The 11,490-nt window shown below is 41.4% G+C and overlaps 1 protein-coding gene across 1 annotated transcript in view; it reads right to left on the bottom strand.

Annotated features, from left to right (window-relative positions):
* Positions 1-1,032: 1,032 nt before the first annotated feature.
* The window catches only part of LOC128415115 (vitellogenin-2-like), a 31,383-nt gene continuing 20,925 nt past the window's right edge, over positions 1,033-11,490 (bottom strand). The window contains exons 19-30 of the mRNA XM_053390979.1: positions 11,040-11,172; positions 10,414-10,642; positions 8,970-9,178; positions 8,146-8,358; positions 7,207-7,349; positions 6,797-6,935; positions 4,942-5,077; positions 4,486-4,672; positions 3,789-3,886; positions 3,131-3,225; positions 2,877-3,036; positions 1,033-1,375 (exon numbers count right to left, since the gene is read on the bottom strand). Of these exons, the coding sequence (XP_053246954.1) occupies positions 1,335-1,375; positions 2,877-3,036; positions 3,131-3,225; positions 3,789-3,886; positions 4,486-4,672; positions 4,942-5,077; positions 6,797-6,935; positions 7,207-7,349; positions 8,146-8,358; positions 8,970-9,178; positions 10,414-10,642; positions 11,040-11,172 (1,783 nt within the window). The 3' untranslated portion in view covers positions 1,033-1,334. The remainder of the gene's footprint in view (positions 1,376-2,876; positions 3,037-3,130; positions 3,226-3,788; positions 3,887-4,485; positions 4,673-4,941; positions 5,078-6,796; positions 6,936-7,206; positions 7,350-8,145; positions 8,359-8,969; positions 9,179-10,413; positions 10,643-11,039; positions 11,173-11,490) is intronic.

Here is an 11,490-nt window from a genome sequence, read left to right as displayed (position 1 = left end):
TAAACTTTCCCAAACTTTGAGGGGGGTGGTCGCACCACAACTCCTTGGCTCCATAAAAATAATATTTATTGCATTTATATACCGACCTATACCCAGAGGTCTCATGGGCGGTTCACAGAACAAAATAAATAAACAAAACCACAATTTATCGATGGATTGAATTTATATACTATCTTATACCCGGGGGTCTCAGGGTGGTTCACAGAATAAAATCAAGATGTAAAGCCACAAAGATAGCTAATAAAAAATAAAAACAACAACCCAATAGCCCCCCCCTCCACAGAAAAAAAACACATTTTAAAAGGGCATAGGATGTAAATCAGATCAACCAATGGTCTGGTTAAAAAGGAACGTTTTTGCCTGGCACCCAAAGGTGCACAATGAAGGCGCCAGGTGAACTTCCCTGGGGAGATGTGGAGCCACTGCAGATACTCATGTTGCCACCCTCTGGGTTTCCCCAGCCAATTGGGGTGGCTTCCAACCCATATAAAAACATAATAAAACGTCAAACATAGACTCATCCCTGGTACCCACCAACCCTATAAAAACTGTTATTCGGAATGGCAGGTTGCACAACCTGCTAAGGAAGATAGCAGCACCATAACATTTGAGGCAGTAACGATTGCTTACGTTTATTGAGAATTCGATTTAAACTGTTCAGTTTGAATAATTGAAATTGCTGAGGATGATCCAGTGATAGCAGCTTTTCAAAGTTTGGTCGCCATTTACACCTCCGGCAGCCCCCTAGGTAATCCCATCGGCCCCCAAGGGGGGGGTACCACCCACTTTGGGAACCACTGTCATAGAGATCCCAGGGCTTTGGTTGTTTTTTTTTTTTAAGCATCATTTGGATGCCTAAAAGCCAAGTCACCTTGCTCCCAATTCTGAAATTGCTCTGCAATAACGCCTGGCTGCTTATTTCTGGTATCGGTTGCAAGAGCCAATACTGAGGGTGTGTTTTGTGAATGTGTGTCATGGAATCTGGACTCGATGCAACATGGTATTTCAAAAGACACAGAACAAGTGCAGCTGTGCTCTTTGAATCATGATGTTTTATTAAATGATTTAACACAAATAGATTTTTTAAAAATTATTATTGAAAATTACTGATAGTATTATGGTAGAAATGCATTGTTCTTCAAAGGAGAAAGTGATGCTACTTTTCCTGTTTGAAATAATTCCATTGCTCTGTCCATTAAATATATTGGCCTTGGAATGGAAACCAATTGAAACTCTAATCTTCTGCCAAATAACATCAAGCTGTGCATTGCAGGTATTCACAGGAACATGCTGCCTGAATCTCAGTTACAATTTTGATATCCTTGAGCTTCTGATCAATGCCTATTTGCTCTTCCCCGTGGAATGGTAGCAGATTCTGGAACAAAAATGGGATGTGATACAGTTTTGCTATTTGAATTTCAATTTCACCATGTGACTGTTTAAAAAGACTATGCATTTAGAATTCTACTTATTGAGCAGAACACTGATAAAGATTTCTCTCAAAGATTTATTACTGGATCGACAACAAACTGGAGTACAATGGACATAGCTTGCAGCCAAAGTAATGAACGATAAATTTCTGGGCAGGATTTCAAGAGCAAAGTAACTTCAGTGAGACTTCACTTGATCAACCCCAGTGGATTGCATTCTGTACTATAATACATAGCTCTCTGTTTTAATATGCTTTAGTGTGAGAGGGTGGTTTTTATTTACTTATTTATTTCAGCTTTCAAACCCACATATATATTCATTTAACTGGGAAGAAAAAAATGGTTCTTGAAGAAATCTATCCTGTCATCCTTAGTCCTGACCCAGGTGCCTCTTCCTATTTCCTTAGTCCTCTGATGTAAGGGAAATGAGGAGCTTACCTGCCCAGGACTAATCAACAGTAGCTATAGACTTTTACCTATCCCCTCCAAATATCTGGAATAGGAAAGGGTGCAACCTGTTTCTGAGACTCCCAGGAATAGAATCATGTCAGTCCCCACAGGCTCATCAAATAAGGTAGTCAAACTAAAGCCCAAGCAAACTGTATCTTAAAGACGACATATTCTGGATAATATTGATGGATACTATTTCTCCCTCCCTTCCCATGGAATAAGGATTAAAATACTGCTTCGCATACTTATGCTGTGTCAAGGGGTCATGTTCAGCTGCAAGTTGCTTTCTCATATCTTGAAACATTTGTACATGAACATTTAGGCAAGCCACACTGAGAAAATACATGGAGTTTAAACTATATCTAAATTATAGCCTGGACTGTTTTCAGAAACCTGATTTTTGCTAAAGCTTCCAAACTGCAGCTGGAAATCTCACATTACAAAATAAATTATGAAAACATGGGAAATTGATAACTTGCCTGTGTGGGTGGGTTATTCTGTTTTGTTTGTGCAAAATGTGTTACAGCCTGACATGAAGACAGAATAGGGAAAGGTGTCTGCTTAAATTGAGCAGGGATTATGAGCTATACTAGAGAGTGGGACTCAAGCAGTGTTCGGCAATGGGAAGCACAACTACCTGACTACATCAATGCAATGCATGAGAGAATGCCATAATGTGTGAAGTATACAATTGTGTTTTAGAAGACACATACTTCCCAGAGCTGAAGGTGGTTCATATTTTTCTGCTGCTACTATATATCTTTAAAAGCACATGTTGGCTTTGGTGATTAGTAAAGTGGTCATCCCGAGTTCCTAAAAATTTAGTGAAGGGGTGGATGGAACCATGATTTGGAAATTAGTCACAGTTATGGAAATTTCTGGTTCCCTTTTTGGTGTCGTTCTCCCCCCCCCCCCCCGAACTGTTAAAAGGTTGTGAAGAAGAAAATATGTGCATCACTCCCCAGATATTCACATATTAATAGATAATTGCCTAACCTTTGGTACAGGATTCTGATGGAAGAATCCAAGACTGAGCAAAGCTCACAGCATTTTTGGCTTCATATCCACTGGGCATCTTATATTCCTGTTCATATTCAGCATCGTATCTTCCACACATTCCACAGGTTTTCCCAATCATTGATAAAGGTACTTGAATCTGCACAGGAACGTGGTAAAAGTCAATGCACTTCTGGCTGCATATGTGTTTGTAAAAATCCAAGACATTGGTAGGATAACAAATAAAAGTATACCATAAGCGTGCGTCCATCATAGAAGAGATTTTCAATGCCAACTTCTGGAGCTTTTAGTGATAAGCCATTCTTCTCACGAGTGATAAGGGTATCACCTGTAACCAGAAAACAGAATTACTTCCCCCTAAAAACTCTGGTGTCACATCTCAGTGCAGATTGTCACCATTACTGATTTCTCTCTGTTTCAATTAAAGCATCAGATATGTGGAGCTGAAATCTTGCTGCTGCTTATGTGAAAGCTGCCCAGCAAGTAAGAATTACTCTATACTGTGTTTGCAATATAAAAGGTTCCCGGAATAAATAAAATGTTTGAATAATGTTTAGGCCTAATTCCACGATCAACTGGTCCCAAAGGAAAAATCAGATATATACCAGACCATAGATATTGGAGATCAACACCTGCCAAAGTAGGGGCCCAGTCTGGCTCCTTGAGAGAAACCATCTGCTATCCTCCAAGTTGCCAATGGGAGGGACAGATGAAAAATTTGTGCCGGATTGTGTGGGGATGTGACATTTTAGCTGTCGTAAGCCCTAGTACATGACTCTAAGGTCATCCTTTCAGTTGCTAACCACTGGCATACATAAGCCCCTTTACAATTTGCTATAGATAGTTCAAGTGAGTCAGACAATTCAGGAGAAGTCAGAAAAGGTATGCTACCTTTGGAATTGGAAGTGAATGGGAGATTCTCTGGTGGAAATTCAGTACCGTTAATCTTCAGCTTTGCAAGTCCATTTGAAGAATACATGTCAACCTCCCTTCAAACAGAAAAAATCTGGTTTAATTAAGGCAATGATACATTTATGTCATACATACCAAGTGCATACCTTTTTGACAACTTATTCACATTGGACTAATGAACATTCTACCTTGTTATCAATCACTGGTGGTTAAGAATATTTTGTATGACAAATTCAAATATTTGTTGGGGAAAGTGTATCAATCTAGTGTGATTACCAGTATAACTAGTCTTTCTACTAGTCATATTACCAATATTCATTAACTATTTGGCTTCTCATATTTTGATCAGGTTGACTTTTGTAGGGCAGCCATACGTTTGGAAAATCCTGGACATCGCCAGGATTTTGATCCCTAAATTGGTGTCCGGGCGGAATTTGTTATGCCCATTCTAAATGTCCAGGGAAACCTGGACGCAAGGCAATCCATGTTGTAAGTGGGACTTCTTGCCTATTTTCTTATAAGTAGACGACAAACTTATTTTTTTTCTGGTGGTTTTACAAAAAGAAAAAGAAAAGCTAAACAACCTTCCCCCCTAAAATAAATAGGTCAACAAATTTTTTGTCCAGATTTTCACTTTCTGAAATATGGCAACCCTAACTTACAATGCTTTACTTACAGATTGGCAAAGTCGATACGGGTCATTATCAGATCAGTTGACTGTTCTGCTTTCATTACCCTCACCAGGAATTTCAGTTTCGGGCTACAGTCATGGACCAAGACATGGTAGCAGTTTGTAGGCATTATATAGCGAAAGCTAACATTGTTGAAAGTTGTGATAGTATCTTGTGATACTGAACAACGACCTAAAAAGCAAACGCTATTAGTAAGCATCTTCAAATGGTTAGAAATAATATTCTGATAAGAGATATTCTTCTGGCATATTTTATTATTGAGTTTTCAACCCAGAAAGTGATTCAGTAACTGGCATGGAGTTTGGAAGGTGTGCTGAGGACCAACTGAGATCTCTCAACCACCTGATGAGATGATTCCAGGATTTGTGGTTTGTAGCCCTGGTGTAAACCAACTTTTGCTGGAACCAGGAGAGCAAAACGACACTGGCTAACCTACTAACCTTTCAGATTTTCCACAAATGAGGATGGCAGATTAGAAATGAAATTCCAGGCGTGGGGCTGCATTGCTAAATCTTCTGCATGTTGGGCTACAGGGAGTGGAAGTGGTAGCCAGATGTTTGTGTCATAAAGTGTGACCTAATAAAAAGGTAAGATAATATCAGTGCTATTTTTCTAGAAAAAGAGGTGCCGGAACCCACCACCAACGCCTCCCTTGTTGTCTTATAATGGCGATGGCGCCAACCTGAAAATTGCCGGAACTCAGTTCTCCTGATTTCTAGCTGAAAGGCCCTGCATAATATTTCTATTGCAAGGGGAAGCAACACAGGTGGTAGAAATGGTTAGAAAGTCATACTGAAGAAGAAGAGGAGGAGGAGGAGGAGGAGGTGGTGGAGGAGGAGTAGTAGTTTGGATCTGATATCCCGCTTTATCACTACCCAAAGGAGTCTCTAAGCGGCTAACATTCTCTTTTCCCTTCCTCCCCCACAACAAACACTCTGTGAGGTTAGTGGGGCTGAGAGACTTCAGAGAAGTGTGACTAGCCCAAGGTCACCCAGCAGCTGCATATGGAGGAGCAGAGACGTGAACCTGGTTCACCAGATTACGAGTCCACCGCTCTTACAATTGCACTCAGTTAATGGGCAGTGTCTGTTCCAGGTTTGAGAGACCTCTGGGCTATCTGCTCTCTGGAAGGTCCTCTCCTGCTGGTGCTTCATGGTGGCTCTGTCTGGTGACAGGGGTCGGCGGCAGCACTCTGAGCAGTGCAAGGTAGTTGGATCCAGCCACCATTTAAATTTCCCAGAATGCCACAACACTCCAGGGCATGGTGAGAAATTTAAATAGCAGCTAGACCCAGCTGCCTGGTGGTGGCTAAAGTGCGAGCTGGAAATGGATTTTGTTTTTTAAGGGCTCCAAGGCAGATGTCTATGGTGAGTTGTTTCAGTGTGTTGGTTCCCCAGCAGCTGCCCAAGAACACCAGGCACTAAGACCAGGTGCAGCAATGGGGAATGTTTCACCTGTTAAATTCCTGCATCCTATATATATCTTAAAGGCACTGTTAGAGAACTAGGGCTGAACAAAAATGACATTTCGTTGGTGAAAGATGATACTTTTCACCCTGCCTGAAGGTGCCAGAGATTGAAATTGGAGCCTTCTGAATGCAAAGCCGATGCTCTACCATTGAGACACTGGCTAATGAAAGTCACCTCCTACTTGGTTTCGGCTCAGCCCTAGTGCCAAGCATATAGCCCAATCCTAGGTATGTCTTGTTAGGTTCAAGGGGACTTTCTCCCAAGTAAGCAAGTATAGGATTTTAGCCTTCTTCTGTATTTGCTTTCCTCTTTTCATTTGCTTAGTTCTTGACAAAGCCTTACACGCTCTTTGGAAAATGGAACAGATTAACGGAAAATAAACACATTTGCTTCATTTACACAGTCTTATCGCAATAGCTCTTTCTTTCCTATGGTACAATATGAACGGTTGGCACACGCAGCCTTCTTTCCATCTGCAGATTTGTGGAGGAATTTATCTTGAGAGCAGCATGATTTCATAACTCTCTCTGTGGGAAGCTTGGTTTTATTTGCTGATCTGTCATTTATTAATTGGAGCGATATAAATGACTATTTAAACAATTGTTTTAGGGTGGTGGGATTCAGAACAGCAAAGATTTGCCAGGAACAACGATACAAAAGCCACGCCTCACCTCCTGCCCTGGCCATTGTGAGCTCACAGGGTTCTGGATGTCGTGGCGATTCCACGACAGATATTCTCTCCCTTCCCCCCATCCCCACATGTACACTTTGGATTGCTGCGCTAAGATTATTAAGGAATGTGAAAACCCCAAAGCAAATAATTTACATTATGTAGCTTCAGAACAAGAGCACAGCTTCTCGGAGATGTGAGAGCCACGACTACAGAAGTCTGCTGTGAAGGATTCTTCTGTTCTCTTTGGGACAATCCAAGCCTACAGGCCATATCAGGAACAAATGTGGATAGCCTAAAGGGAAAAGGAGTGAAAGGATTAAATCTCCACATTTGGTAGAATGCCTTAAAATTCTGTCCGTTTCAGACCAGAAACAACCTTGCGCATCTTCTCTGGAAGGAGAAGAGGAAGAGTACTAATGTTTTAATCCAACTCATTTTGTTGGGGCAAGAAACACACACATAATGGCATCCCTTGCTGGTAGTTCTCTGCAGATGTAGCTCAGCTCGATTTCCACATATAAATCTAAACATATTTTTGAAGTTCTGAATTACTTAATACTCACCCACTTGCAGCCGCTTCTAGTCTTGAAGGAACTCTGAGCCAGTCCACCTTGATTTGCATAGCTGGATAACCAGCAAACCATCCATATTCAACCTTCGTTGCAATATTGTAGTCTCGACAATCCCAGCCCCATTTTAGATAACCCTGAGAAGAAACAGGTAGTGGATTTTATGCCTCTGATATAAAAATCAAAGTAGCTACATCGCTGCAGTTACTACACTGATTTTTCAGATCATTGCACTCTTCTATTTCCTTAACCATTACTGGGAAATTGAGTTCTAGGTTACAGTCTTTTTTTTTTTGGTCTTTTTTTTTAAAGCATCTTAACCAAATACCATAATGGCCTCTGAAAGTCAAGTAGCGCTTTCCATCCATTGCAGCCCAAGGTCACAACTGAGATGGCATTTCTGCCACCATTTGCAATGAATCTTTTCAGGCAGAACTTCCAAACATCTGCCTGAAATAAAAGCGACCAGCAAAATGGCAACCCAAGAAAAAGTGTTAAGAAGCAGGCCACAACTGAAATAAACTTCTTTCTTGCTTTGACTCCTTTACACCTGTGGCAGCCCTGTTTAGGGAAGTTTTTAATGTTTGATCTTTTATCACTTTATCATATTATTATTATTATTATTATTATTATTATTATTATTATTATTCTGCTGGGATCTGCCCAGAGTGGCTGGGGAAATCCAGCCAGATGGGTGGGGTATAAATTATAAATTATTAATAATAATTACTACTACTACGACTACTACATCCCGTGGCCCTGACTTTGCCACCACCTCTCCCCAGCCCTGTCCACATAAGCAGCAGATACACTGGTGCCAGGAGTAAGGTGGTTCTGCAGATCTGCCCCACTACTACTGATAAATATTGTAATGGTTGCTGAATGACTTGGTTAGGGAAATACAGTATTTTTGGTCATATAGTTGTTTCTTACCTCAGCCTTCTGAGGATCAAGAATGGAAATACCAGCACAGAGCTTGGGTCTTTTGGATTCTTTTAAGTCTGACACAAAGACTTGTACTGTAGGCCTGGAAGTGTGTAACTCATTGTGGAGCTCAAGGTGAAATATGGTGACCTTCTTCTCATTCTGGATAGCACGGAGATCAGCAACCAGCACCGATGATTTATTGTCTCTCAAGAATTTGGGCTAAAGTCAGAAGTAAATTGGGGGGGGGGGACTTCCTTCAGAAACATTACCACAAACATTATCACACCGTTCGAGCAAAACTGAACAGCACACTGGAATTTAAATGCATCTTCCTGGTATAATATGCCATTTTACAAAACATTTCCAATGAAATTCTATTGTGCGAGATCAGATATTTAATGAGGTTATATCATTTAAAATGTCCTAATTTTATCAGCACAAGGGCTGCAAAAACAAAGCAGTATTAAGTAGTAGGCTGGATATTAGTTAATAAGCCAAAAACATTTTGAAATAGGTTCATAATCTATGAAAGCTTTAGTACACTAACTAGTAAGTGTATTTAATAATGCAGCGATTTTAACTTTCATATATATGAACTATATAGCCTAACTACAACTGAGCAGACTACAGGGTAGGTGCTGAAAAAGTTTCCCCATTCACTGTGATAGCCCATTTTCACATGCAAGTTATGAATATGGATGAGTGGCCCAGCACTTAGTTGTAAGACTGGGTGCTTTCCCTCTGAGAGTCTCACCCACCCACCTCTTTTTCATTCATTCCCTCTCTCCTCCACACGCCTTGGTTTCATTTTCATTTCAAGCCATACAAACCGGTTCGGTTCCTTTACTCTTCATGGTTTTAGCGTCCTCTTTCTTCACTTTAGTCTTCCACTTCTTTCTCTTAGCCTTTTGGTCTTCATAAGAAGACGATTCATTATCTGCATTATCTTCATCTTCCTCGGTGTGCCTCAGGTGGATTGTGTTTGAATGCGATTTAGAGTCTGCTTGAACCTCCAGCTGTATTTTGGTTCTAGCCGCTTCTGTCGAAAAAACCCGTGCATGAGTTAGAACAATAACTATTGAAAGGTAGACAACCATCAGTTGTGGGGAGCATCAGGTAGGGTGTCAAGCGCTGACATTACTGGCCCACAACTGTGCAGGGTGCCGGGGGGTGGGGACGACTGCTGCCCTCCAGAGCTTCCAGGCCTTACTCCTCCTCCTAACATGCAGCTGCTGCTTGCTCCTCCCTCCAGACATGCAAACAATGACCAGAGTCAATAGATTCTCCCCTTCTTCTGAATAACTGCACTGGGCCCAGAGAAGGAGGGCAAGCAAATGGATAGCAGTGATGGAGATGGGTCCATTCGTGGAGAGAAGGACCAATGGAGAGCATCTTGCCCAAGGGCTCTTCAAAGTTGACACTAGTGAGCATTGTGGGTGTAAGGTAAAGGTACCCCTGCCTGTACAGGCCAGTCGTGACCGACTCTGGGGTTGCGTGCTCATCTCGCTTAAGAGGCCGGGAGCCAACACTGTCCGAAGACACTTCCGGGTCACGTGGCCAGCGTGACGAAGCTGCTCTGGTGAGCCAGCACCAGCGCAGCGCACGGAAACGCTGTTTACCTTCCCGCTATAAAGCGGTACCTATTTATCTACTTGCACTTAGGGGTGCTTTCGAACTGCTAGGTGGGCAGGAGCTGGGACCGAACGACGGAAGCTCACCCTGCCACAGGGATTCGAACCGCCGACCATATGATTGGCAAGTCCTAGGCACTGAGGTTTTACCCACAGTGCCACCCGCGTCCTATTGTGGGTGTAGATTACTGTTAATGAACCCATTGACCTACCGCATGGAAACTGCAGTGAAACCTTTCTCCAGACCTAAACACATTTGCCTGGAAATATTTCCCATTGATTCATAGGGTGCACACTGCCCAAACAAATCAAAGCTGGTGAGATTTCCCCCTTTTAGTGGGGCTTCTTGTTCACTTTTAAGATGACAGATAATTCCTCAGCACTTTATTCATCAATGATGAGAAACTGCATTTATGAAAGTATTTTTCTAATCAAATGTTTGATGCTCTCCTTTTTGCAAAGAATTGACTGCCATGAGGTGATGGGATGGGGCTTATGCAGAGTATGGAGGGAGACCCCCAAGAAAGGCAAAGTATTATTGTATAGGAATTGTTTACAATTCAGTATAAGGGTTGAGAACCACAAAATTAGTGTGCGTATTCAAGTTTGATTAGTAATGATAAATTTCTAATAGAAACTGTACCTGGTTTCACAGCTAGTTTGAGTTCGCATTGCCCAAAATACTTGTGTAGGTATGCATCTTTGAAGAATGCAGTGCTGCACTCTTTCATGGTGAGACATGTTTGATACCCTAAGCTAGATAGTTTGATATATGAGCTGGGTGAACACATTGCGTTTCTTTGACTGTGGTGAAACTCTTCTTTCAAGCCATAAATGAAGGCCCGTGATGCAATATCAAAGACACTTCTTTGCTGCGTTAAAAAGAACAACAACCGATAAAACATTGGACAGGAAAAAAGTAGTAAATAAATTCTGAGGCAATTCCCCCCCCCCCCTTATATGAAACTGGATTTACCTCACCAGATTAGTTAAAGCTTAGGCCTGGATATGCGTAGATAGGTAAACTGGGTGCCCCAACGCGTTTCCACAAAGTAATAGATTCGGTGACGTTTTCTTATATAGATAGGCTACAATTGTGAATTACTGAAATGGTATATTTTTACTTCACAATATTTCAGTGGATAAACAAATATTTTGATTCTTTAATTGAGCATATTGGATAAGTATGGAAATTTATAAACAAACTGGAATCAGCAGCAGGACCTGGATCATCTGCTGTGTGTATATTTACAATGTACTATCCATTACCCTTTTGGTCCTAACTTTTGATGATCCAAAGCATTGTTCTAGAACATCAAATCCAATCAGGTCTGGCGGAACCGGGGTCATCAAAGGTGAATTTGGTTCATCCGCATTCCTTGACACAGCATAAAATTTAGTCCTGAAAGCACAGGTGTAAAACACTCAATATGTAAGTGGAATAAGCCAAATATACATAATATAAGGTCGCTGTAATTTTCAGTCCAGTCATTCTCATGTTTGTCATGACTTGAATGAATGACAGAGGTGATACTGAGAACAACTGAGACACAAATGAGGCGTGTGATTCAGGAATCTGCGGGTGGAGAGAGTTGGCCAACCTTTCCAAAGCACACTCCAGACATCGTTGTGTCGCACATCCTTTGTTGCTCTTGGAATTCCACTGTAGTGAGAATTGCATTTTGATCTGTAGTAGCCACTTTAGTGTCTATTGAGGCTG

This window comes from Podarcis raffonei, chromosome 6, assembly GCF_027172205.1.
Source record: "Podarcis raffonei isolate rPodRaf1 chromosome 6, rPodRaf1.pri, whole genome shotgun sequence".
NCBI lineage: Eukaryota > Metazoa > Chordata > Lepidosauria > Squamata > Lacertidae > Podarcis > Podarcis raffonei.
This window is presented reverse-complemented; position numbering and strand designations above follow the sequence as displayed.